At 39.6% G+C, this 27,541-nt stretch overlaps 1 protein-coding gene across 2 annotated transcripts in view; it reads right to left on the minus strand.

Moving 5' to 3' along the window:
- The window catches only part of pvrl2l (PVR cell adhesion molecule related 2 like), a 100,797-nt gene that overhangs the window by 33,868 nt on the left and 39,388 nt on the right, over positions 1–27,541 (minus strand). The window contains exons 4-7 of one of the 2 annotated variants that reach the window (XM_057353967.1): positions 26,692–26,985; positions 25,565–25,682; positions 23,853–24,001; positions 6,885–12,371 (exon numbers count right to left, since the gene is read on the minus strand). In XM_057353967.1, coding sequence (XP_057209950.1) covers positions 11,827–12,371; positions 23,853–24,001; positions 25,565–25,682; positions 26,692–26,985 — 1,106 coding nt within the window. In that variant the 3' untranslated portion in view covers positions 6,885–11,826. Of the gene's footprint in view, positions 1–6,884; positions 12,372–23,852; positions 24,002–25,564; positions 25,683–26,691; positions 26,986–27,541 lie in introns of those variants that run through there. The other variant, XM_057353968.1, reaches the window with a different exon arrangement.

Consider the following 27,541-nt stretch of genomic DNA (forward strand, 5'->3'; position numbering starts at 1 on the left):
AATTGAACACTTCCAAAAAAATGAAATCTGAAATGTTGCATTCCTTTAGTTACACAACCAGCAAGATCAAAGCCAATTTAACTTTGTCATTTATTTACCGTAGCATTTCATGTCCTCAGTTTAATTACTGCTGTAAGCACGCTTCATGTTTTTAAAAATGACAAATAATTGGCGTAAATTGTTTGATTTCAATAACTCGGCATGGGTGCAATTAGCATAACTCGTTTTATGGGGATAAAACACAAACGTTCAATTTTCTGCAGACTCGCGGTGAGAGAGACTGAAATGCATCTTTTCTCTGCTTTTTATGGCTCACATTTCAGTTTTTCTATTCTTGTTCTAGTTTCCCTGTTCCTTCATCTTCAGTAACAAACTAAGAAAAAAAAATACATTTCTCTGTATCGCCACAATAGTTCTGCTGTTTTCAAAAGATTGTACTGTTGTTCGGACTAAAATACAAGCTATATATAAGCTACTTTTTCAAACAAGTCTAGTGTGACAAAGTCTTTCATCACTGTTTTATGTATAGACCACTTTGGAAAACGTAAGCAACGCTTATCCAACCTTTATCCAATGCTTATCCAACGTTTGTCAAGAACTTCCAGTTTAATTTTTTTAACACTACCCAAACAAAATATAACCAACAGAACAAAACGGAATCAAAATGTTAATAGAATATCTATAAATGTATAATTATGTAAGTCTTAAAAATAAAATACAAATGAAACCGGAAGTGCTTCTGGACCAGTGTTTACATCTGACAAAGTGGTCTATAGTAAATGAACTGGTAACAAAACAAAGAGGTGTAAAATATTTCCATCTTTTTGTATCAAATTGTTTTTTCTTCTGCTCACTGCACTAACTGTATACCACAGCCCCCACTCACACTCCACAAAAGCTTTTTCTTGTACTGGGGTAGCTTGACTCCAGCTTAACTACTTTGAAACTGTAGCTTGTCAAGCTACTCATACTTTAAAGTAGCTTTCAACACTGACACCACATGCCTCACATCATACCATCCGTCTCTCTTACATTCCCTCTCTCTCTCTCTCTCTCTCTCTCTCTGCAAGTCAACCTGTGAAAAACAAAGCTCATGTAAAACACTATTTCTGGAAACACAAACTGCTGTAGCACTTCAGTGAAGAACATGAAAATAAGTCCTAAGCGGCTTTGTCTGCATGAATGGGGGAAAAGTCCCACGGAGGGCGAGTGTGTGGGTGCGGGGGGCTCGAGGTGTCAGTTCTGGGGAGACCCTCGCAGAAGAGGAGAGGGATGAAAAACAAAAACACAAGAGCTTGAGTACTGAGGCATTTGTTTGTCCATCTGTATTTCATATATTCACATGTACAGCACAGTCACGACACATATAAGCTTGTTCTCAAAAAGCTAGACTAGGTCTGTAACATTCCCTCATCTGCTGTACGATCTATAAACAAATAAGACAAACTGAACAAAGTCCATCCGCATAAATAAACACATATTGATGATTGCTGTATGTGAATGATTTACTGCTTAACAAACTCGAGGGATGTCGACACAGAGTGAGCTCTTGCGTTCATCCGGGCTGTTTTGTTTTGGTAAACATGCGACACAGATGCGACACACTATGTCTTAACTGAGTGCAAACCTGGGAAGGTTCATAGAAAAAGCAAAAAGAAAACAGCTCTTATGATAGAGTTGCTGAGGTGGATGGACATTTTCTGAAGGTTAAGCACCCTCTGTCACCCATGTGAAAAATCACATTTTTGTACCTTTTTATTGCAGAAAGTACCTTTAATATTATACCTCAAGGTCTTTATATTCTAGCTCCATATAGAAAGCCATCTACTGTATCTAAAGGTTCCTTCAGAGAACACGGAAATTAAACGCACTTCTCTAAAAAACCCACAATGTAATCTCAATAACTTTATTCTGCAAATAACCGTGACCGTCTACACGCTAAACATGGGTTCTGCTTTGCTGAACCTAATGGACAGTTATTACATTTAACCCAGGCCCCTACAGACTGTATATGCCCACTACAGACGGCACGGCACGTAAAACGGCCGAACACGCGTCACTGAAATATAAGATTCAAGTCACAGCCAATCCCATTCCCCCATTAGCTCGACGCAGACAGACCATTAGGAAACGTCAATACTAAAGCAGCCAGACAGTCCGATGTGCCCCCCAACCTCTCTCTGTGAGGTCATCCGTGCCGGGTGGTGGAAGAGCACAGCATCAAGCAGAAGGGCGAGAGAGTTTAATTCCACGGCTGGAGGGCAGGGAGCGTCAGACGAGGGATGATGATTGGGTTACACTCCTGATCTGTACAGCCCACAGCAACACTTACACCGCCGCATATACAGTATACAGTATACACGCACATATTTACCTTTTACATACTGTACCTACTTTCCCCAAAGGCAAGCTTTGCTCCTTTTGATGGTTAATCAAAAAGGCATTAACATTTAGCAAGGCTAGAAGTTCCCCTGTGAGGAGGGAACTGACCACATACAGCACAGGTCCTACATAAAGAGATTCAAGAGAACCTTTTTAACATGAACGAATCAATAAATTCATTGATCACAAGTCAGAAATGTTTAATTCTAGCAAATGCATTTGCTTGTTAATTTGATAACATTGGTTTTAATCTTCTCCTGGTCAACCCAATATTATTGAGCCGTCATGAAATAAACACATTTGCATTACATTTATCGGACTGTGATTTCTTTATTTACTCTATATTTAATTTTCTGCGGTTTACTTAAAAGTTCAACCAAAAATGGAAATTCTGTCATCATTTACTCACCCTCTTGTCATTTCAAACCTGAGTGACTTTCTTTCTTCCGCGGAAACAAAAAGAAGATATTTTGAAGAAAGTCTGTAACCGAACAGTGTCGGCACCCATTCACTTCTGTTGTATGGACACACAACCAATGCAAGTGAATGGGTGCCAGTTAACAACATTCTTCAAAATATCTTTTTTTGTGTTCTGCAGAAGAAAGAGAGTCGTACAGATTTGAAATGAGAAGAGGTGAGTTAACGTTGACACGTTTTTCATTTTTGGGTGAACTACTTCGTTAATGCTGCAATCTGCAACTTTTTGGGTGTTGAAAATGATCAAAAATTATTTATTGATCAAATACATGAAAATAATAATATACATTAAATAATGTTTTTTTTTCCACACTCCGATTCATAACGCTTAGCGCATAATAATGATTCATTATTATAAGTTGAGCTGTCGAGTACGATTTTTGCGGGAGTTTAAAGTCAGGATGGAGATACTATGTCACCAGCCAGATTCCTCACTCATCTCATCTCAAGATGAAGTACATGAGCTAAACATGAGCCACAGCTTTTACACCACATTCATTATTGATGTTAATGGATGATAACATTTCATCCATCTGACATGGTTTCTAAGTTCTTCAACATCTTCAATCACAGCATGGCATTGTGTTATGGCATTAAACATACATTTAAAGGGACAGTTCACCCAAAAAGAAAAATTGGTCATCATTTATTCACCCTCATGTCAGTACAAACCTATATGACTTTCTTTCTTCTGCAGAACACTAAAGAAGATATTTTGAAGAACGTTGGTAACCAAACCACACTAAGCCCCATTGACTTCCATTGTATGGACATTTCTCAAAATATCTTTTGTGTTGCGCCGAAGAAAGAGTCACATAGTGTCACATTAAAAGACATGCGGGTGAATAAATTATTCTTGCTTCCTCTGCTGGTCTCTCCTCACATTGTGCTTTAAGGTTTGAACCGCGGTACATCTACATCATCAATCCGAGCACGGTGAGCGTGGCACATGAACTCAGGTTAAAAGCATCTAAAGTTGCCCAAGTCTACTTGATTTGGAGAATATATTTAAACTGCCTGTCACTGCATCACTTGAAAGTAAATGGAGTTCGCTTTGGAGTCAGACAGGCTCATTTTATAGACTGAAGCTTCCAGCACGCTGCAAGCCATAAAAACTTCACAAGAATTTCACGAGGTCACAAGAAACCCGAACTGGCATTGTGGCACAAAACCTTCAATAACAAACATTTAGCGCATTTTTATCTTCAGTACAGACTGCGAACGAACCGCAGAAGCAGAAAAAGGCGGTGTTAAAAAAAACTCCCTCACCGCCCCCCGCCACGTTTCAGTGGCTCATTACTTCAGCATGGGGCATTTGGCTGGTAATGTCTCAATTTCTTAAGACCCCATGAGGGGGTTCGAGGGAAGACTACTAATAAAATTTTGTATCCGACCCGGGGTGTTAACCGTAATGAGTCTAAGCACAAAAGACTGCGAAATGAATAAATCTTAAATCGGAGGTATAAAGTAATTCAAATGAATTTGACGAGGCAAAATGAAAAAGATAATATCTGAGAAATTGTGAATTATTTCACGCCCAGGGAATGGATGGCTGAGGTAATAGGTAGAAAAAGAGCTTCCATTCCTCTCCAGGCAGAAAGAGACATTTGTGAAAGTACCGTACAGGAGCTTGATAAATGAACAGATCACTTTATATTACAAGCAAAACTATTGTGACGTGAACCTATAAAATAAAGAAGACAAAGAGTTTGGGGCAAAAACGGTGCTTGATAGACACATACGCATTTCATTTAACTTAAAGAGTTGATTTTCTTTCTTGAGAGTAAAACTTGCTCTTCCATGGCAAATGCTTTAAGCTTCATGTGTCTCAGACATTTCTCCTAAAATGCTTTAGAAAGCAAAAAAGGAACCAGATGACACTATTTCAGGCTCTGTATGTAATATCATTGGTTTTTAGGAGAAACTACTGACACATTAATGAGATTTTTCTGCACTTCTTCAGTTCAAACACAGCAAATGAGATCTCTGAGAGACTGTGAAACATTGTTTTGCCGTGTTTACGTGTAAATTGCAGACCTGCTATTGACCGGTGGACTACAGCGTGAAGCCAGGCCAAACAAAAACTTTGAGCACTCGACTACACCAGATAATTGAGGCCTATCAGTGCTCGGTGTGCCAAAAAACAACATTGTGAAACTAACAGGGAGAGAAGCCGCAGGAAAAATGTGTGTTAAAGGAGGTGAAACAAAGGGCAGGACGACATTTCTGGAGAAACAGCACTTATTCCAGTAGCACCCACAGTTTGTCCTCGTTTACTGTGAAAATAAAATCACAAAGGCACATTTCCCAAGAAACCTTATTAAACACTTATCAGCTCTGGTATGTCTGTTGAAGATGTGCTTATGTATCACAAGACCAGAGAAAATGCCATATTTATTGAACAAAAGCCATAAGCACACTCCATTTAATGTTATTCTGTATCTGGGTTTCGATCACAAAGACGATGCACAAAAAGATACCTGACAAATTTCTGTTGGACAAGACGTATGACCTCATGACTGTACAGAACACTGTAAATTCACAACAATTGTGTGAACAATCCGTGTGAACGCATTTTTGATTATATTTCTAAAATAAACGTGTATTTTTACACTAAGATTCTGGACTATTTCTATTTACTTATTTACTAATCAAATAAAACGTTTTCTGGGCATATTACCTGTGAACATTTCCTGGATCCATATACACAAACATGCATAGTGAACCCGGGTGAATTGGTGCACTTGAAGATCTCTAATAAGAACATGTCGACACGCATTTATTCAGAAAGTCCAACAACAGTTCGGTACAATGATGTTGTGACAATCATCTCTGTCTGTGATCTATAGAGACTGGAAGAGAATTAGATGAGATTATCAAGAGATCGCTCCTTTTTCATCTAATCAATGACAAACATTGACTGATGCATCTTTCCTAATCTAACAATAATACAGAGCCACATAAAAGGCTCTTACAAGCTTGTCAGCGTGATCTGTGTTTGTGCGCTTCGCACAAAAGCCGAGCCGACTCTGCCCGAGCTCACGTCCTTGTGCGGGGAAGGAATGAAAGCGGTGGTGACAGAACAGTGGCAGAGTGTTGTCAAGGCGACAGATGCGGGTGCCTGAAGTGGGCCCTCAAGGTTGAGAGGTGTCTCGCTGAGAATGCGGACACACAATGGGCTGCAGGTTTGTCAAAAGCTATTAGCATGTCAAGGATTATAGAAAGCTGGGAAGATTCCTTCCAGTGTGTCGGGTTAAGTCTATATTTCTATCAAAATAATATTTATGAGGATAGTGTTCTGTTTATAATAGGGCTGTCACATTATCAGATTTTCACTACATAATAATTGTGGCCAAAAAGTATTAATGACAACAATATTATCGCAATGTCTTATTGATATGATGCTATCAGTCAAATTATTTTGTGTTCTCTCTTTTTTTGATCAACAAATCACATTTAAAATACGTAGGCAGAGAGAGAGAGAGAGAGAGAGAAAGAGAGAGAGAGTTTGTAACCATTGTATAATGTAATGTAATGTAATATAATACATCTTATTATTTATAACTTATAATACAATCAATATCAGTATATATTTCGTACATCATTGTGAAAAAGTAATTCAAATAAAAAGAGTTATGTAAGGGATAATCCACGGATAGCCGTGTATTAAAGAAATTTAATGCACGACGTGGAGACCAAGAACCACCCGACGTGAAGTGCATTAAAATCCTTTAATGCAAGGCTAGCCGTGGATTATCCCACTTATACCATGGTAATTTGCCAAGTTAAATCTGTTATTGATGTTTGCAGTGCAAGTTTTGATCAGACAGGTAAAAACGCCAATCAGAATCGAGTATTCAAACAGACCATGGTATAAGTATTTTTTGAAGTGCTTAAAAACATTCAATTATTTTCACAATTCAGCATTATGCACACTGTTAAAACTGCAAATTCTATTTAAAACCAAATAATGACCAATAACATTTCAACCAAAACCTAACATCATATAACTACTGCAAAATGGTCCACAGACGTGAGTTTAAGAAGTTGAGCTCTCAGCACAGTTCAGAATCCCATCATGCAAAAAAAGAAAAAAAATCACATCAACGTCCTCCCAGGATTGAGTTTCAATTCAGTCCTAGTCAGACGGGGGTCAAAAGTGATTTCATTCTGGGACCTGCTGTGTAAGCTTTGAATTGGCGCGTGGCTGCGCTATGAGGGCCCCTGGAAATCAGCGTTACATATTTGATGCTTGAAGCAGAAGAGGTCAACAAACACACGCAAGACAAAATACTTAGAAATCCACCAGGTTTTAATTACAACCAGTATACAAAAATAATGTGACAGGACGAACAGGGGCTTGGAAACGTACAGCGGTTTTTCTTCCTTGCTCCAATTAAACACACCATACAAGTTGTCTTTGTGTGTGCGTGACATGAAACCGTTCCTTCCCCCTGAAAGAGAGACCAAGCATCTTGTACACAATAAAAACAAAAAAAGCAGCAAAGCCAAACGCAGAACAATGGAACGACGTGGAGGTAATTCAGGGTTGCGTATCAATTAGTAATGCGTTTGCTCGTTCTCTAATTTATTTATAGTATTCACAAGAAGCTGATGAGACGGAACCGAGTGGGAAAACACCTTGTGCGGAATCACAATTTCTCTTAATGGCTCCGAGTTGCTTTGAGACTAGAGGCAGTTGCAAACTGAAGATGCCATAACCCATTTCTGTTTTTTTTTTTAAAGAACAGTAGTCGAGGACAGGCTGCGTAATTGCATGCCAAAAACATTGGTTTTTATCCCGCCGGTATTCTGCCCGCTGTGGCACTCTTTTCAAAGAGGATTAATGCCCCAGCGGTTCCCTCTTCATCTTTCTGGGTAATAAAACCCCACGACCAGTGAACGGTGGAAACTTAGAAGAATATTGATCTTGTCTTTTGCAAAATAGGATAATACTGTTGGACGTCAGTGTAATTGGTACCTTGTTTGTTTTTGTGGAGAACAAATCCTTGGCAGCAACAGTGTGTGCGGGGTGCGCTGAAGGTGAATCCTACATGTCCGGGTCATATTTTACTCCAAATCCAAAGAAAAAGTCGATTATTTTTCATTAAGGCCGCTTTAGTTCCATTAAGACTGCTTTTGGACATTATTTTAATGGAAATTAAGCACGTGCATGCAAATTCTCATTACCGTAACACATCTGGACATTTTCCTCACGATTCTCTGTGGCTATTCTCATTAGTTTCTCATTACCAGAATTTAGCAATTTATTATTACAATTTGCATACATTAAAAGCAATATAACAAATGTGACCGTGATCAATAAAAACTTTTTTTGGCACAACTAAGTAATGAAATTTGTTTTTTGCCATCAACGTGCAAATACTTGTTTTAAATATGTCACACAGTAAAAATCATTTCTTATTTCGCAAAAACATTTCATTGTCGACTTTGGAGTGAAATATGACAATCTTAGACATTGCTACAGTCTAGTATGCATACGGGTTTAGTGTTGAAGGGTGTGTGTGTGTCAGTGCATAATGTTTATGTGTGAACGTCAGTCTACTGTACTGTCCATACTAACTAGTGTGCGTCTGGGAAGCTACATCTGCTATATAGGCATTACTCCCACCAGTGTGAAGCAGGCAACACCACCCGCATCAAGGCAACTGAGGTTATTCTCATCTAGTGTACTACGTCTGCTCTTATATTTGGTATTGGCCGTATGTGACCTCAACTGTTATTTACAGTACTGATAAATACACTTTTACTGGATATCTTGATGATAAATACATACATATACAGTATATATATGCGTCACACACAAGACACGTCACGTCAAGATACACCATCAACACCTCACAGAATAGCACTGTATTTCCATCCATTATAATTACAAACTCAACAAATAAAAACAAAAGTACAGATTGAACTTTTGATAGACGTGTTGTGGTACAGCGGTTTGTGATACGTATGTACGTAACAATTTGTGTCGAATAGCACTATTTACACAAAAACAGGAAGTAAGTCGTGATTGGCTGTCTAAGTTTGCGTTCATCTCATTGCTCTTTATAGACACAACACAACATTTCAGAGTAAAACGAAAAAGTTACAATCAGCAAAGGAAGTCTTCTACAGCTGATGGGGTAATAATGGCTTACATCATTAATTAAAAACACCATATGGGGGCAATTTGCCATCGTCTCTAACAATCTTGTTTTTCTGTTTTATACTTTTTTCCAATATCTAGGTCTGGCATTCATTTACAGAGTCTCCGATGAATTGTGGCCAACTTTCATCTCTAGGCTAAAAACACATCCCAGAAGGCACTTACATCAGCTTATTATCAAAATATACTTTTTTTCATAAAATTGTGAAACAATCCGTAGACGAAAGTCATGAAAATATGCCCTGGTCATATTTCAGCCCGAAATCAGAATTTCAATCAAGTTTGGACCACACTCAACCTTTGCTTGAGTAAAATATGGACAAACCCGGTTGTTGGGTTTCAATTAACTTATGTTGGGTTGTTTTAACCCATGGTTGGATTAAATATGGACATTTCCCAACCATGGCTTAAAAACCCAGAGCGCATAAAATTCGATAAATAATTATTTTATTACAATACTCTGGGAAATAATGTTTGTGCTTATTTTACAGAAAAATACCATCTGAATGCAGAAAGTCTTAATAGTGCTCAAAATCAGGCTTCATTTTCTTGAAGCACAATACAGCTCTTTTGACTTAAGGGTGAAATATAACCCAGACATGCTTTTGACAGATCCTCCCGACACCCAATATTTGATCTGTATGTAGCCTTGGGACTGTGCAGATGAGAACAAGGTATCAATATCTAACCCTCAATACAAATCTTCTCTCATAACATTCTAAAGTTCAACAAAAGTTTCGACTAAAACGCTAATGCTACTCATTGCAAAAACGTCATTTGGCAACTTTGCTAGGTATGAAAAGTCTAATTTCATTTTAGACTCCAACGTGCCCGGCCATCTCTGCAATATCCCAGCTCACGGGCCTCACCGAATGCATGAATCTGCCTGACGCGGATTCAATTTCACAACTAAAACGGTTTGGTGGCGTTAATACCTTTGCATCTGCAAACAACCCACTGTTCACTTATTCCATCCCTTTTCATTCTGCACATCTTGGTTTTTGTGGCCGGTAATATAAGCCTGAATAAATCGAGGCTCAGCAGCTCTGGGAAAATAGCTTTCCCATCCTTATTTTTCAGTGCAGTGATGCAACAAAAAAACGACGAATCTTGCGATTGTGGGTGAACGTCTCTGTAGGCTATAGTAACTACTGCCTTTACACTCGCCTTGTTCAGATAGTATAATCTCCAAATTAACTCACGGTGTATCTGCACTGCTGCATGGAGGAAGTGTCTGAGGAAGTATCACATTGGTGTGCGCGTGCTGAAGCGAGAGGATTCTTTGTCATTATCGGTCTAACTTCCCTCCGCCGAAGTCTCGCTAATCTGAAACCAAGGATGAATGACTCACGGTTTAAGTAATTCAAAGCGCTGCCAAAGAATCCATACAATCCGCATGTTATTATGCAAAACATGCGCTGACCAAATACGGCAAACACATCTGGAATACACACATTTTTAAGGTTACACAAACACAGTTTATATCAGTAGACATCAATAAACCTCTGAAATTACATATATATTTTTTAAAAGTAATCTTATATGCTAGACTTCAAAACAAACCGCTGACCCGCTCAAGAAAAACCCGGTCTGTAAACCGAGCGGCCTAATCTCACAGCGGAGCATACGGTGAGAGTGCATTACCCTTTGACCTTTTTTCACAGCTGGCAGTTTTTCAAGACCGTGGACTCGACTGAACCAAGCAGCATATGCCGTCCGGCTTAACGTTTCCCGCCGGGGTCCGTCCGCACTCCACGGTCATATAATCCTCCACTCGAAGGCACGTCAGTGGCGCTCTCTCAAGGCACGCCAGCCACCAATCCACAGTTTCTATCAATCAATTTAATCTGTTTTTAGTGGAGTGTCAACACTGTTTTTCTTTTAATGGAAAACAAGGGATTTGTCTGCCGGAGAGGGTTGAAGTCACACTGTGGGCGTTTGGTTCGCTCCTACAAGCGGCCTGTTTGCAGTTTTTCGACTTGGTTTTCTACAGTTTTGACATAACTGGATTAATCTGGACGCTCACAGCGTCGGCCTAAGACGCCGCGTGCGCGGCTAACGCACAACACTTCCTGCCTCCTGAATTAAACATCGCCTGGAACGCGCTGTTCTGCAGAGGCAGGGGAGGGAAAAACATTCTTACGCCTCTTCCTAGAACCCCTGGAGTCATTCCGAAAATTCCTTTACCGTAACAAGACATCCGATTAATGAACAAGAGCTAAAAAACGGAGAAAGTTGAGCGCCGACTGAATTGATCAGTGCCACGTAGACGAACGACCTAGATGCCGGGAACGGCCGGTGCAATGTGTCTTTTGCTGACAAAAGATCCAGCTGTTCTCAGAGATGATGTTCCCGGCAAAGACTTAATCGCAAGACTTTCTACACCTTTTAAAGGGCCTAAACTATTGTGCTGTTTAATGACTAAACCACAGAAAGTCTTGTGAAAACGGGCATCATCAAGAAGTTACACTTACACAACAATCACAATGTCTAAAGAACAAAACTTCCTGACAAAACGTTTACCTTAAAAGCACCGAAAGTCGCTTTGGATAAAAGCGCCCGCCAAATGCACGAATGTCAAATACTTCAGGTCAATCTTTCATATTATGCCTCACACAGAACTATGCATTACGATGTAAAAAGTTTAATGTCTAGATGATGAGTGCTTTTTCCCACAGAAATAACATTAACCGGTTGCACGGCACGTTTTCTTAAAACTGTTTGAAAGGTCAAGTACGGATCAAGTAAATATCAGTCAGGCGTATCGCACATCCATCTTGTCTTCGTCTCCTCGCTGTTCAGACATAGATGGCAGTCCGTGAAATGATGGAGCCGTCTCGCTGAGACTCCATGTCGTCGTCAAGGTACGGTGCACACTCTTCCTCGCGCCGGTGGATTTGGTAGCTGGGCGGCAGTCCGCCAAAGCGGTCGTACCTCTCGTCCTCTTCCTCCTCCATGCTGTCATTCAGGGCCTCGAACTTCCTGCGCTGTGCTTCGTTTAGCTCACCGCTCAACAGGATGTCATGGGCCGTTGGCATGCCGCTGGTCATGTGCGGGAATTCATTGCACTTAGCCATCAGGGTTCCCGGCTCACCCTCGCGGTACGTGTAGATCGGCCCGTTGTTGTTTGCACCGGTGCCGTTTTTGCTAGCTTTCTTGCCGCCGAAAAGCCGAGTTTTGTTGCCGTAACCTCCCTGCTCGCCGTCGCCCGAATACCCGTGCTGTTGGCGCCGGCTACGCGTTACCAATACAGCAACCAGCGCGCTGACCAATACGAGGGCCAAGAGGCTGCCCAGAATGGCGCCGGCCACCACACCCGCGCTGGAAGGGTCTTCGGTCGACTCTGCAGAGGAGCACAAACACATCAGAATTGATCTTGTGGCGCCTGGTGATGTTGGTGGTGTCACTGCTATTCTTCACCATAGGGAGTGGTGTACTCTTTGGTTCTGTTCTAAAACGTTTTTGGACGCCCCCAGTTCCCAGCTACAAGTCGCATGGTGTGAGCCAAGTTTGCCGGATCCCATCACGTGAGAACACAACACAAACGTCCATTCCTTCTACGCCTGGGAGCTGACCAGGTGAGATTACGCCGCGGCACAGCGGACACACAAGAAGACAGCGAGAAAGAGAAACACACAAATGGAATAGGGAGAAAAACCGTGACTGTCACAGTGTGATCATGCAAAGAAGAAGAGCTGCGAGTTACAATGAACAATGCTTCTTGCCCCTCCGCCCGCAACTAACCGGTCAGTCTTTGCATTCCAACCAAATAGCGGGAATGCGTCCAAGTCACAAACACTAAAGAAACACCTGCTTCAGAAGGGATTAGCCCCATTTCATGCCGCAACCTGCAAGGAACGCACTTGAAGTGACGTCTATATTGTGAGAGCGCAGACGTGATGTCAAGGAGTGTAATTGTATTTATTTTCTGATTTAATCAAAAGATTACAGAGCGAGACTTTTCAGTTTGAAGGACAGTAATGGTGCCATGCAAGACCACCGAATTGATTTCGGCTACCACTGTTCTACACGGGTCAATATATAAATAATGCTGGTCCTGCAGCTGATGTTGAATACATGCAGAATGTGTAAAAATGTACGACTTTGAGCTTTTTGTAAGTAGCTCCAATAACTTAAAAAGGCAACCACCCCAATCTGCTAGAAAATCTACATCTCTACAGTTTGTGGTAAACAATTTTTTAAAAGTGCTTGCCACAGTGCATAATGCTTCATGCTTCTTTATTATTTATTACAACTTTTTCATTATTATTTAACTCATTTTATACTATTATACTTAATTTATATATTATAGACAATTTATTTAAATTAATATTTATTTATTTGAATATCATACGGTATTATATATGATATATATATATATATATATATAATATTTTTTTAGATTACTAATTTAATGCCCTTATTGACATTCACAATATTAGTAAAATAATTGTTTTCTTTTTGTCAATGTATTAAGTTGCTGTATTTGGGTAGTTGACAATTAAACTGTACATATGTCCTAGGATGTGAGACCAAAATAAAAAATAAAATGTTTCAAAAATCATGTTTTTTCGTTATGTTTTTATTGTGTGTTCCTATTTATATTGTGAGCTGCATTTTTTTTAGTTATTATTACTTAATCAAAACAACCCAACTGCAGTTTGATTCATATTATTTATATTATGAACAAAAAAAACATGATTTTTGATTTCAACTCATCATATTAAATAATATATCATTATTATTATTATTATTGTTATTATTATTATATAGTATACTATATTATTTAATATGATCATTATTATCATTTATAATAATACCATAAGAGAGATTTAACTTCATTGTTTTTTTTCTAAATTTCTGCTATATTACACCATAGGACACATGTGCGGTTTATTTGTCAATTACCCATTTACTGTTAAGTTATGTCTACCATCATTTTGTAAGAATAATATATAAAAACGAAATATAAAAAAGAAAAGTAATGACTCTTCAACAAGTTACAAGTTCAACAAGCACAATATAAGGCATACACGAGTTATGCACCAGAATGTAACTATAATAAACCCAGTATGAGCAAAAACACAATGAAACTAACAAAAGCAAGCTGATGTTCTCCAGTTTGCTTAATTCAAGTAGATCTTTAAGTTCACCGTGTATCTACTCCAGTAGGCCTTACAGAAAGGCACACAGACTCGTGCAACTCCACTGCACTTATTCCTCGCTCTCGGCCAAGCAATCACAAATTCCACCTCCAGCAATCTCCCCTGTTACCATGACAATTGGAGTCATTACAGATTCAGGCAACTAGAGACAAGTCAAGAGGTTTCCCAAAATCACTGCCGTCTCTTTTTAAGCCTGGCTTTCACAGCACTGTCTTCCACTACTGTGTAACAGTTCATAAAAGAATAAACAGGAGTGATGGAAATGTGTACGAACACGTATATCCACATTAAATATCTTCCCACACGACACGGATACAACTTAATATCCCTACGATGTAACAAGCGTACACAATCTCTCGCTCTCCCACGCTCTTTTTCAAACCCTCCGTTCTTTTGCTTTTCAGGCGGTTTATTTTATCCCTTCCCCAGGAGACGGAGAAGTGCTAAAACAGCGCTTTCATAAGATAACCCACCATACTTGTTGACAATTTTTCCCTCTTAATCCACCGGCGTATTAAAGGAATAATTGACTCAAAAATGAAAATTCTGTCATCACGAATTCATCCATATGGTTTTCTTTCTACTGTAGAGCACAAACGGAGATGTTAGGCAGGATTTTGACATTGTTCTTTTCTATACAATGAAAGTGAATGGCGAGTTTCAAATATGGAAAAAACAAATAGCCACATACAGCCTCTGGTCACATCACATGGAAAAGATCAGTGTAAACATTATGCCAAATTCCTCCCTTTATGTTCTTCAGAAAGAAAACGAAGTTGAATAAATAATGACCGAATGTTCATTTTTGGGTGGCCTATTGTGAAAGTCTCTTTAAAGCCCTGCTGTCGACTAAACATAGACACACAATCCGCTAACATCTCCGCTCTCTCTTAACCTCAGTCTCTGTGACACTATCTCTGGCAGATGCCACAGCTCAGGATCCATAATTCATTGGGCTGGAAGACAGTATCCGTGAACCCTCGACATCCAGCTTTGAGACTATAAGACAAAAGACAGAGGTGGATGAGGAGAGACAGAGCACTGCTTCATCGTGTCTCAGCCTACGACAGAACAACTGGCTTATGTTACGCTTTGACCGCTCTCCACCTTCCCAGCATCAAACCATTTCATTATTTAATAAGCCCTTTTTATTACACTAAAATCATGTTTCCTTGCTTTAATGATCAGCTTAGACCAGTATGAATTTTAACACCAGCCCAATTTCAAATTTATTTTCCTGCTAATTGAAAATATAGCCGTTTCCTTAATCTCGCTGCATTGCCAGGAAAAACCAAACAAGCAATTGTCAATGTTTGGAAGAGAGCCGAATGCTGGAAACACGTCTTAATATGGTCTCTAAATATTTTAAATATAATGGCATTACGTAGAAACGTGCTAAATTAACTCCCTCAAATCTGTATCCGCTGAATACAGCTTCTTTTGCCAAAAAGGCTTCATTATTCCACATAACTGCGTGGAAAAGTTTTCTACAGTTTAATGAAATCAATTGAAGATTTTTATTTTTCCGAGTGTAGGCTGCGGCTTTAAAAAGGTCTCGCACTCTTTGACACCCAAACACAATTTAAGATCCTCACTGATTTAAACTGTAATCCATTTTATGGCGCTAGGCCAGCGGCAGCAGCATTTTGGAAAGTCTTGCGAGGTGACGAGAGTTCGGCTATCGATCTACTGCAGGCCTAATAAAACATTAAGCCGGCCTTTATGAACGTTATCGAAAACGGAGTTTCTACAACCCACACGCGAGTGAGTCTTGGAAAGTCGTGGAAGTTGTTAAAGGTCATTATTGTCTGAGAATGTTGATGGGCTTGTGGACAAAGCACCTCTCCAGATCTCCTGACCTTTAGCGCGCCCGCCATGCTCCTCAAGTGCCATAACTGCGGCACATTATTATTCGGCTGAACTCCATTAATGACATGCTGGAAACCCTTTGCACATTAAAACCTGTTTCCATTTTCCTACACACACATATGAGCCGGAATCTGCTGCTCTGCAGCGCACACACTTGTGCTATTAAAAGCCAGTGTGACGGAGCTAAAAATGGCCAATGTTATTAAATAAATGGCTTTATTAAGACAAGACTATACTGGAATGTTGGACAGCGCTGCATTTTCAAAGTACTCGATGCATAAATTGTTTTCAGACAAATTTCATTGCCTTTTAAATGCCTTAATTTCTGTTTTAAAATGCCTTAAAAGCCTAAAAAGTACAGCCTGTGGTAAAAAGTTCATTACATTTGTTCAACCCCTTTGAATGTTATTAATTATAAGAAAATTGAGTTCAGAGGAAAACTAATTATTCCTCTAATCTTATGAGTAAATTGATTTCAAAAATGATTAATTTATGAAAAATTTCAGTGTAAAGTTCAGATTGCATGCATACGGTGGCCTCATTTACAAGACTTAAAGGATTAGTTAACTCAAAAATAAAAAACCTTTCGTCGCCGTCTTTCCAAAACCTTGGATGTTAAAATGAGCTGTTTTTCAGGAAATGGAAAAAAACATGGTACTTTTTGAATGATTAAATACCGTGTATTGAGAAGCAATTTTTAATACTTTTTATTGGTTAGATATTTGCAAAGCCAAGTGACAAACATAAAGTGTGACTAATAATAATGATTCATGAAATATGGAGATACAAGGTTTCAGAAAGACAGCAGCAAAATGCCAAGTATTTGATTCATAAACTGTAACAATTTTCATCCTACCAAAATATCCTTACATTTTAAATGCCTTGATTTCTATCTTTAAATTCCTTAAAAGCCTAAAATGTACAACCTGGGGTGAAAAGTTAATTACACTTGTTTAACCACTTTGAATGTTATTAATTATAAGAAAATTGAATTCAGAGGGAAACTCGTGATAATTCCTCTAATTTACATCTTAAATTGGAGTAAAGTGATTTAAAAAATGATTAATTTCAATGTAAATCATGAAATTTTCTGCAAGATTTAAAGGATTAGTTAACTCAAAAATGGAAAACCTCTAGTTTGTTGCTGTCCTTCCAAAACCTCGGATGTCTAGATTCACTGTTTGCCAGGAAATGAAAAAACACTGCACTTTTTGAAAAACACATTTTAAATGCCTTTATTTCTGTCTTTAATTGCCGTAAAAGCATAAAAAAGTACAACCTGAGGTGAAAAGTTCATTGCGGTTTTCAACCTTCGGATGTCTAGATTCACTGTTCGTCAGGAAATGAAAAAACACTGCACTTTTTGAAAAAAACAACAACATTTTCAATGCCTTTATTTCTGTCTCTAATTGCCGTAAAAGCATAAAAAAGTACAACCTGAGGTGAAAAGTTCATTACAGTTTTCAACCACTTTGATGTGATCAATTATTATAAGAAAATTGAGTTCAGGGGGAAACTCTGAAAATTCCTCTGATTTACATTTTATGAGTAAACTGATGGAAAAAATGATTGTTTAAAAAATTTCAGCTTAAAAAAAACTCGTGACATTTTTTACAAGACTTAAAGGATTAGTTAACTAAAAAGTGGAAAAACCTTAAACTACCCTCTATCATGTCATTCCAAAACCATCCGAGTTTCCAAAAGACTGTTGTTCACAAGGACTTGAAATATAATAAGTCATAGACCATTAAAACAAATTTTGTACTCGAATGAAAAACCCGAGGGGGAGTAAAAGACAGAACGTTCATGTGTACCCCTTTAATAAACCCTTGTTATTCTCAATTCACCAAGACGAGAACCTTTCTCAAGCCACATGATTACACTAACTACAATCAGCACACTCAAGCTTGTCATTTTGTGTCATTATGCATGTTTTTGAGCTACAGGTTTACACGGAGCCCACCAGCAATTCTACACGCTGATTGCGAGCAGCGCTCCTGTACCAAACTCTATATAATGATGCAACCAAGGCATCCACTTTCACTCGACTATAAATGCTTCCCATCCATAAAATAACAAAAACATCCACCCCGGGTAGAACTGCATCCTCTATGCAAGCAATCAATCACGCGACAACGGCGTACCGGAGCGATCCGCACACGCACCGTGTGAACGCGATCATTATATTCTAATTTATTTCGGCTAAAACACACAGGTTTTTGACAGCGGGAGGGATGATGGATATAAGGAACGCGCCGATCGCATTTCCTTTGCCTGTAAAGGATAGGCTCAAATCTCAGGTCTGGCCTCGGGCAGCTCCTCCCAACCGGTCTCGCACGTCCCGTTATTGATTTATTGGAGGGCTCGGGGCGCGCGGATTCAGCTCGCACGGAGCTCTCCTGTTGTTTCCCTAAAGCTCCGGTTAATTGACAAGTGACATGGCGACCACTAATGGTGCTGCCAAAGGTGATACGGGGAGTTGGCTCAACCCTGTGACTGAAGAGTTTCCAATGAAAATAATTACTGGGAGAAAACACATTTTTGGAATGGTATAATGGAGTGTGTACATCAGTAGGTCACATGTAACACACATGTAATACGGCTTTGTGATCCTAATAACCCCATTGTCAAAGACAAGAACAAACACAGGGTTGACGGCTTAAAGAGCGAGGCGGTGAAGCCGTTCCGGAGGAGGAGGATATTTCTGACACTCACGTTTCTCAGTTTCGATTTGTGGCAGGCGATAATCCCAGGGTGCCTATCGTGATTTGTTCTGTCCTGCTTATGAGCATTGTACACCAAACACCCGGGCATAAGCATGGCTGAGTGGATTACAACATCAGAATCTCCAAAAAACGCCTCCCGGATCTAGGCCTTTCAATGTCATGCTTTCCCAATAAAACTAATCTTATGCAGAGCACGTATGTATGATGTGTTCAGGTAATGACTAATAATGAGAGATATCAAGGTTGAGGAAGAGCTGGAAATAACTCTGCTAAGCCAGGCTAACAACTGTAAAAGGATCCGTTAATGATTTTTCAACAGTTCACTGCGTCCGCCATCTCATCGGCGTAGAAATGCGTGAGAAATGTTCCATTGTCACATTTCTGTCCTCGGAGAGACAGCGCGCTCCTCATAATCTACTCGGAAGGCCTATTTTCCTAAGAAAATCCAGCCGGGTAATGAGACTCGAACTAAATGTTTATGAAAAATGCAGCCGACTCCATCTGGATAGTCACGGTGGGCGCTTCGTTCTCGAACATTAAAGCATCCGTATGGACGATCTGGCGCATTTTAAGCTGAGATGAATTGAAGGAACGGCTCATAAAAACGCTGCTTTTAAGTAAAGACTCCGTTGATTCACATGCATGGCTTCATACATCTTGGAGGCGCTCTGAGCATCTTGGATAGATTTCACAAGCAATACATTAGCATACTCACAAAACAGATTTTATACTGAATTATCATTCTTTCACATTGAAATACGGAATATATTTGAGGCCAAGTATTTTAATTTAAAGAATATATGTGACCCTGGACCACAAAACCAGTCTTAAGTAGCACGGGTATATTTGTAGCAATAGCCAACAATACATAGTAGGGATCAAAATGATCTATTTTTCTTTATTGCCAAAAATCATTAGGTTATTAAGTAAAGATAGAGATAAGAAGATATTTTGTAAGTTTCCTACCATAAATATATAAAACTTTATTCGCAAAATCGCGAACAAAATTGGCCAATCCCAACAAACCATACGTCAATGGAAAGCGGATTCATAAATCTCAATTTCGAAAAAATAACCCTTAAGACTGGTTTTGTGGTCCAGGGTCACGATTTTGGTAACCAAACAACACTGGACACCATTGACTTCCATTGAAGTATATGGACATTTTTCAAAATATCTTCTTTTGTGTTCCACAGAAGATAAAGTCATATACATGTTTTAAATGACATGAGGGTGAATTTGTATTTAAATACAAGTCGGTTCATATAATGCGTGTTGTGGAAGCCTTAAATGGCCCAAAAGGCATTCATAAATACTTCAAATATTCCGCCTGACTCATTTATTCCAGGCTTATTTACAGTCTTATAAATCATTAAATCATTAGAATCAGGGTTGGTCAGTACGATAGCCACAAGCGAGACCTTGCCAAGCCTGCTTTCAATTCTGCGATTGATCAAAGTAAAAAGGCAACACAAGCGAGCCCTAATGTTTCCGCAGCGCACCCTAAGGTTTCTGAAGTGAGCCCTTGTTTCTGTAATGAGCTCTAATGATGGACACTGGCTAAAAGCCAGGTCATTTTGCCTGCCCACTCCACTGACTTTACACTTAATGTTGGCAGGGCAACATCTCCTCGCCTTCTCATTGCCCCTTTTTTGTCTCGCTGTCGATTTTCTCTCAAAGCTGTGGGCGATAAGCTTCATCCAGATGTCACGCGAACGAGGTCTCTCACACCTTATCTCACATGCCAAGTTGCAGACTTTGTTTTCACACAGCGTCCCTTGTGCCAGGAAAACTGTGCGATATGATATACAAAGAGTCAATCTGATGTGATCAAGGATGTAATATTCAGGATTAAGGGAAGACCAGAATGTTAAGAAGAAATCGATGAATAACCAACATCACTCCAGCACTAATCTGAATATCTCGGCATCTTAAGCCGGAAACAACTGACAACAAAAATAAAATGTTGGTTAGCTGGTTGACTATCCAATATAAGACCTAGTGGAGCTGGTTAACCAATGAAATCTTGCCAACAGCCATGCATGTGGGTAATGGAAGGGGTATTTTTGTGCTAATGCGTGCATGCAAATGTGCACTTGTCGTTTTGCATGAAGTCAATTGCAGATTTCCTTCATAGCGGCCACTATCAGACCCAATAAAGAGCAGCAGAATCCAGCCAAGAATTTAAGCAGCTAAATGGCCTCTCGAATCCCCCCACAAGAGTCAACAATGAAAGCCTTTAGTTTTCCTCATTTGCTGTCTGAAAATGGCTAGGGAAGGGAAATAAACGGGGAAACACTCCTTCTTGGCAAGCGGCATGATTAGTCTGGTAGCTGGCACGAGCTGAGCTTCCCCCTTAACCCAAAGAGAAAAAGAAATCAAAGTGATTTCAACTTTGAGGGAATTACATCAAAACACTCCGTTTACCTCTCTTTTCACTTAACCGAAGCCTTGCGTTTAACAAGAATGTATAAATATCATTACAAGTACATGCAAAAACACTCACGTTCTCCACCTACTGTACAGTGGGCTACACGTACGAGATATGATGCGTTTTAAGCTCCTCTTGTGTTTGCAAACATCTCGAGTGTAATCTGCTGAGCTTTGTCATACCGACAGCTCGAGCACTTTACAGATATATCAGTCTAGCGATGCTCGAAAGCAAGAACGCATTCTTGTGTCGCTTCGTAATCCTTTCAAAACAAAACGTTGAGAGCTGTTGTCGGCGTGGACCGACAGTCACATCACGCCTTTCCACCCTAATCTAAAGTCCATCTGGCTGCCCAAATGCCATGGAAATCAATAAACTGATGATTATGAATTACAAATATACAAAACTAAATAAATATTTTCGTACTCAAAAGGTCACATGAAGCAAGGAAGTTTCACTGGGAAAGAAATGTTACACTGCCACATACAGTCTGCTTTGTTTTCGTACCCAACGGTCTAAGGGAATTATGTAAATCAGATAACACAACAAACCCAGCCAAAACATTTGCACCGTACACAATCTGCCCATCTCACAAGCCAGCTTCGAGTGCAAAATCGCAGCAGACCACCACAATGTGTCACACTTAACTCGGGCCTCTACGGCATCTCTCCACCGCTGTGTTCGAAGCGCCCGAAAGCGCTTTAAAATACTGAAAGTGTGCCCGACTACATTTCGTGTCTGGACACATGCCCGACTATAATGCACTTCTCCATCATTTGATGAATTACAGCTGCCATGATCAGTAGAAAATGTCTCTTAAATGAAACCCCATTTACTGCCAACGTCGGTATAACTTTCCATAAGGTCAGTCGTGCCAGGCACAGTGCTGACTTAAATAATGCACAAATAAGCAGAACATATATAAAAAGGAGGCTGTTTTGCATTCAATTTAATTGCAATTTTATTTCAACATGCGTGGGGCGATGCTGTACCAGCGCAAACAGTGCCAGGTTCAACTAGATTAGCATGCACAGCAGCAATGCAAACCTTGTTTGATTTATCATTTCTATCGCATTCAACTAAATGTCGGACCAGCGCTAACCCCTTTCAATTTGTGCAGATCTAATATGGCTTTCTCAAAAAAGATTAACAGTTTTAAAAACGGCAAAATATAAATATAAGTCTAAGACTAGATCTTTTACAAGCCCGTCACTGTGACGGCATCCATGACAGTTATGCGTGTTGTTTGTCTTTCGTGTCAACAGTTTAGGGGAGTGCAATAGTGACTGTATCAAAAGAGTGGGTGTACGTGAACGTTTCTTTGAAAAGAGGACCAGGCGTGCTTATGACAGCGATAAGACTTTGCCCTGTGCTACTGTTGTCAAGAGGAAAGAAAAAAAACGTTAGAACAACATCCCACACTTTCTCGCTACAGCGCGCCTACAAAGAGCCTTTGTTCTCCCACAAGACAATCGAAGTCTCCAAAAGGATTCCCACGGATTCTAAATGCGGTTCGCTTGCTCGCTCTAGCATGAGAAAGTGCCAAAAGCGATGCGGCTCGCGGGTACGCACTCATTTCGCAATGCGGGAGCTCTGTGGCTGACTGACAACATAATATAGTATCGTTTCAAGAAACGGACCATCACAACGGTGTTCTGCATCAATGCGAATAAAAAAAGTGCGCGTGTGTGATCAAGTTTTAAGCCCAAAAGAAGAGAAAGGACATCACCGCATGCATAAGAACAGCAAGAAAAATCAGCAGCAGCTTTCTGGTTAAGAAAGGTTAAAGAAAAATGCAGGGAGTCGAATGTAAGGTATGATTAGGTAAAAGGGAAGGGAAAGGAGAATTGAAAAAAAGAAACCCGGCAAACTGGCTCACACCAAGTGACTTCACCAAGAACAAAGACTTGTTCAGAAAATCCCCCAAAATGTGGACAGGCAGGCCAACTGGAAAGCCAACCACCGAGCAAGCGTCTGGCTTCTGAAGCCCACCCACAAGAGACGTCTGCAGGCATACTAACGTGATTGTTTTTAGACAGGAAGAAGAAGCCCTGCTCCCACATTTAGTGTTTGTGTGTGTTTGACTCGGTGCAGAGCGAGGCGTCGTGCATCTAAAGGTGGTGTCCTAACCAGGCGTGATGCAACTCATGAGCAACAAGTTATTTGTCTGTTTCAAACAACCAAAACATGTTTGATATGAATAAAACAAAATGTTGTTACGTTGCACCTGGTTAGGAAACTGTAGTGTTATGTGTGTGTACACAACCCGAGGACTGAACATTTAAACCAATGTGAGCATCATACACAGGTACCTGTATGTGTGTGTGTGTGTGTGTGTGTTCATGTTTTTATATCCCGGTGGGGACCTAAACCTGAATGCACACCAACACATGGGGACTCGTGTTACCGTGGGGACCAAAATTGAGGTCCTCATGGGCAAAAAAGCTTATAAATTGTACAGAACAATATGTTTTTTAAATCTAAAAATGCAAAATGTTTTAGGGTTAGGGGATCAAATATACAGTTTGTACTGTATAAAAAACATTACGCCTATGGATTGTCCCCACGGAGATAGTAAACCAGACGTGTGTGTGTGTGTGTGTGTGGCATTCCTGCACCGTGCACATACTCACCGATGACGGTGATGGCGAGCTCTTTCTTTACAGATCCCAGGCTGTTCTTCACCTCACATACAAAAGTTGTGTTCACGGTTTCATCCACTTTCTTCACCAACAGCTTGTTCTGATCCACCTGTACTGTAGCTGGCAACTGACCAGATGCACTGAGAAACACGAGCACAAAACATCACATACGTCAAATTACAATATAATAAAGTACAATCTAAAAGTCTCCATGATGCTGACGAAGCTACAGGCAACAGACTTATATAGACAGACCCACTTTTCCAAATCAGCCAATGGCGATAATCTTAAAGCGGCTTCATATTAGCATTCCAGGTCACTCCATCAATGATCGATTTTTCTTTAATGTTAATTTGCAATATGCTATTTAAGAGAGAGTTTCTAGAATCATGGAGAGTGGGGGATTTGCAGATTAACACCTCACTTGTTAAAACAAGACACGTCTGATTTATATTAGCAAGTGTCATCTGCCCTTACTGTGAGCATGTTAACACATCAGTCGCTTATATTCGCGATTCATTCACATGAGCAGTTGTCAAGAATGCTAAAGAAGCACAAATGCATTCGCAAATATATCTGAACATTTAGACGTGTATTAAATTGTATGTCTTTTACAGATTTGCAAATCGAGTGTAACTACGGGATTCACAAAATTGTACTACATTGACCCAACAGAAACACTGCATTTTTGATTGACAACCATGTATGAAATCAGAAAGATGCAATTTAGTGCGATATGTGGCAAATCTGTAACGGTGCACGTTTGTGAATAAACGTATAACTTCGCTGCTATACACGCAAGCATCCGTCACCCAACCGGTCTTGTTAATAAATGTTGTTTCTCGATCGGTATCGATTCATATGCTCCTTTGTTTTGTTGAGAAAATGAAGGTAAAGCAGTGAAGCGTTAATAGGCTGTTGTTGTATTACGCTAGAGGCAGAGATGCTTTCTCAATTCGCTGCCAATTAGCCTGTGGCTTCTGTTAACAGCTTAACTGTTATCTTTGACTTTGCTTATGCTGTAGATACAGTTCAACGATTACACATCAACATGAAGAGCAACAGCACATAAACGCATTCTGCTAGGACTAGATTAAATTAATGACAATGAAAAAACAACGACAACATAGCCCGCACTGTCATTAATAGTTCATAAAAATTCAATTATTTTCACACCATCATGTTATTTTAAAACTGTGATATTTTACTGTACTTTTTATTTAAATGAAAAAAAAATATATATATTTTTTTTTTAATATTTCAAAAAAATATTAAAATAAAACAAAAGAATAACTTAGTTTTTTATAAGATTATAATCTTAATGATCCAAATCTGAATGTGCAAAAAATTTAGTAAAAACACTACTAAATGCATTAGCTAACATGAACTAACAATGTGCAATGTAATTTTTAAGCATTTATTCATCTTTGTTAATGTTAGTTAATGCCAATACAATTGTTCGTGTTAGTTGGAACTTTAGATGTTAAAAATGTATTAGAAAATATTCAAATGAATGCTGCAGAAGTATTGTTCATTGTTAGTTCTTGTTTGCTAATGCATTGTCTAATGTACAGTGGTACCAAAATATATTTTTAACCCACCTGACACAGGGAATATGGCGAGTGACTGACAATTAACCTTTTGAGTATATATTATTATTATTATCATCACTATTGAGAGTTTATTTATGGAGGATCACTCACGCGGTCCACATCACATCAGTAGGTGCAGGATTAGCATCAGCCTGACAGGTCAACACCACATCAGTCCGACCCATATACCAGTTAAAGTCATATCCGTCTATCGTCACAGTGGGGGGATCTAAAAAAAACGAAGAGGAGAGAGACATTAAAAACCATTTTGACAAAAAAGGAGTTTGTTACTGGTTAGGCTACATTACTTTGAAAACAGCTAAGCCAGTGTTTCCCAACCCTGGTCCTCGGGGCACACCTTCCAGAATGTTTTAGTTCTCTCCCTATATGAAACACCTGATTGATGACTTGATTCAGGTGTTTTATATAGGGAGAGATCTAAAACATTCTGGAAGGTGTGCCCCGAGGACCAGGGTGGGGAAACACTGAGCAAAGCTACCGTCATGCCACTGGAAAACTGTACTTTTGTCGGTTACTCCCTAACACTGTCCAGCATTGACAGCACAGTTCAAAGGCTGATTATCTGCCGTTCAGGGCTGGGAGAAAGATACAGATATGCTGAAGGATGCACAGCGAGGCTCAGGTAGCACTCTGGCACACCGGAGAAACACGGAATAAAAGAAAGTGCAAGAGGCGAGGATGTTCCAACAGCGGGATTTATAAAAGGAACGGTGAAGTTGCAAATCACCGACAACCCCAAACATTGCAGCTCGACTATGCTAACACTGACACCTCGAACACTCTGTAAATAGCTTTCAAGAAAAAAAATGTGAAAAATGTGTTGAGGCAGACATACGAGGCTGAGAAAGAGACGGCTGAATGCATTTGAAGATAAAAGAAGGGAGACGTGAGGGAGAAAAGATGTTATGAGCGAGTTTATATGAGTGTCGCTGTCGTTAACAAAAGCTAAATCGGAAACATTTCAAATGCAATGTGAAGATACAACATCACGGGAAAACACATTTTTATGATACAAGAACTAACTAAAACAAAGGGAGAAATGAACATACTAACCTAATATAAATTGATAAATACAAACTAAAATTATACAAAAAAAAGGAAAATGTTACTACACTGAAAAATGTAAAATATTTACTGTATATACAATATTTTTGTATAATATTTAAATGAAAATAAACAACTAAACAAAAGTAAGTGAGTTTGTGTCTGTATCTTACACTCCACCACCAGCTTCAAGCTAAACCGCTGAGGTTCGTTCTGCGCCCTTTGATTCACCAGACAGGCGAGTTCTTTTCCGTTGTCAGATGGAGTCGGGATTATCCGATACTCGCTCTTCACAGTCACCGTGCCGTCGCTCTCAGGCACTGATGTGTGGTTATAGCGGCCGTCAATGTTTGCACTCCAGGAGATAGTAGCCTCGGGTTTTCCCTGGGCGGCCTCGCAACGTGCCACGACTACCTCAGAAGAGCCTGCCTGCACTGGGACGGGGGCAGCTGAGTTTTTGGGTTTGGCTGAAGGGGAAAGAGAGTCGGAAAGAGGTTATGAAGGGGAGTTCGCTTTCAACATATTTGTCCATCAAGCAGTGAAAGCTTTGAGCTAGAAGGCCTGCGGCAGAGCTACACAAACAACTGACGGCTGGACAGTCGGGTTGTTTTATTGATATATATTTATTTAGACAATATCAAATATATACAGTTTCATGTGTAGCTGATTTTATATCTACCTGCTGGTTACTGATGGACAATATATATAAATAAAACAATTAAATAAGTATATTTTTATTTATTTTTATCTATTATATGTATTAAATTTAGATATTTAGACACACTTTTCAAATATATTGGGCATCTGTGACCACCAGGTAGTTATAAATGCAATTGTTTATATGTGAAAACTTTCTTAAAATCGCTAAAAAGTCACGTGAGAAAGTCATGAGAGATCAAATAAAAGCATGTAAAAAAGGAGAGAGAGAGAGAGAGAGAGCTTGAGAGCGTTGGGTTCACCAACAACCTCACCAAATGAAGACAGAGTTAATGTGTTACTTTATGTAACGGCGGTAAGCGTGGA

Source organism: Triplophysa rosa, linkage group LG16 (genome assembly GCF_024868665.1).
Source record: "Triplophysa rosa linkage group LG16, Trosa_1v2, whole genome shotgun sequence".
NCBI lineage: Eukaryota > Metazoa > Chordata > Actinopteri > Cypriniformes > Nemacheilidae > Triplophysa > Triplophysa rosa.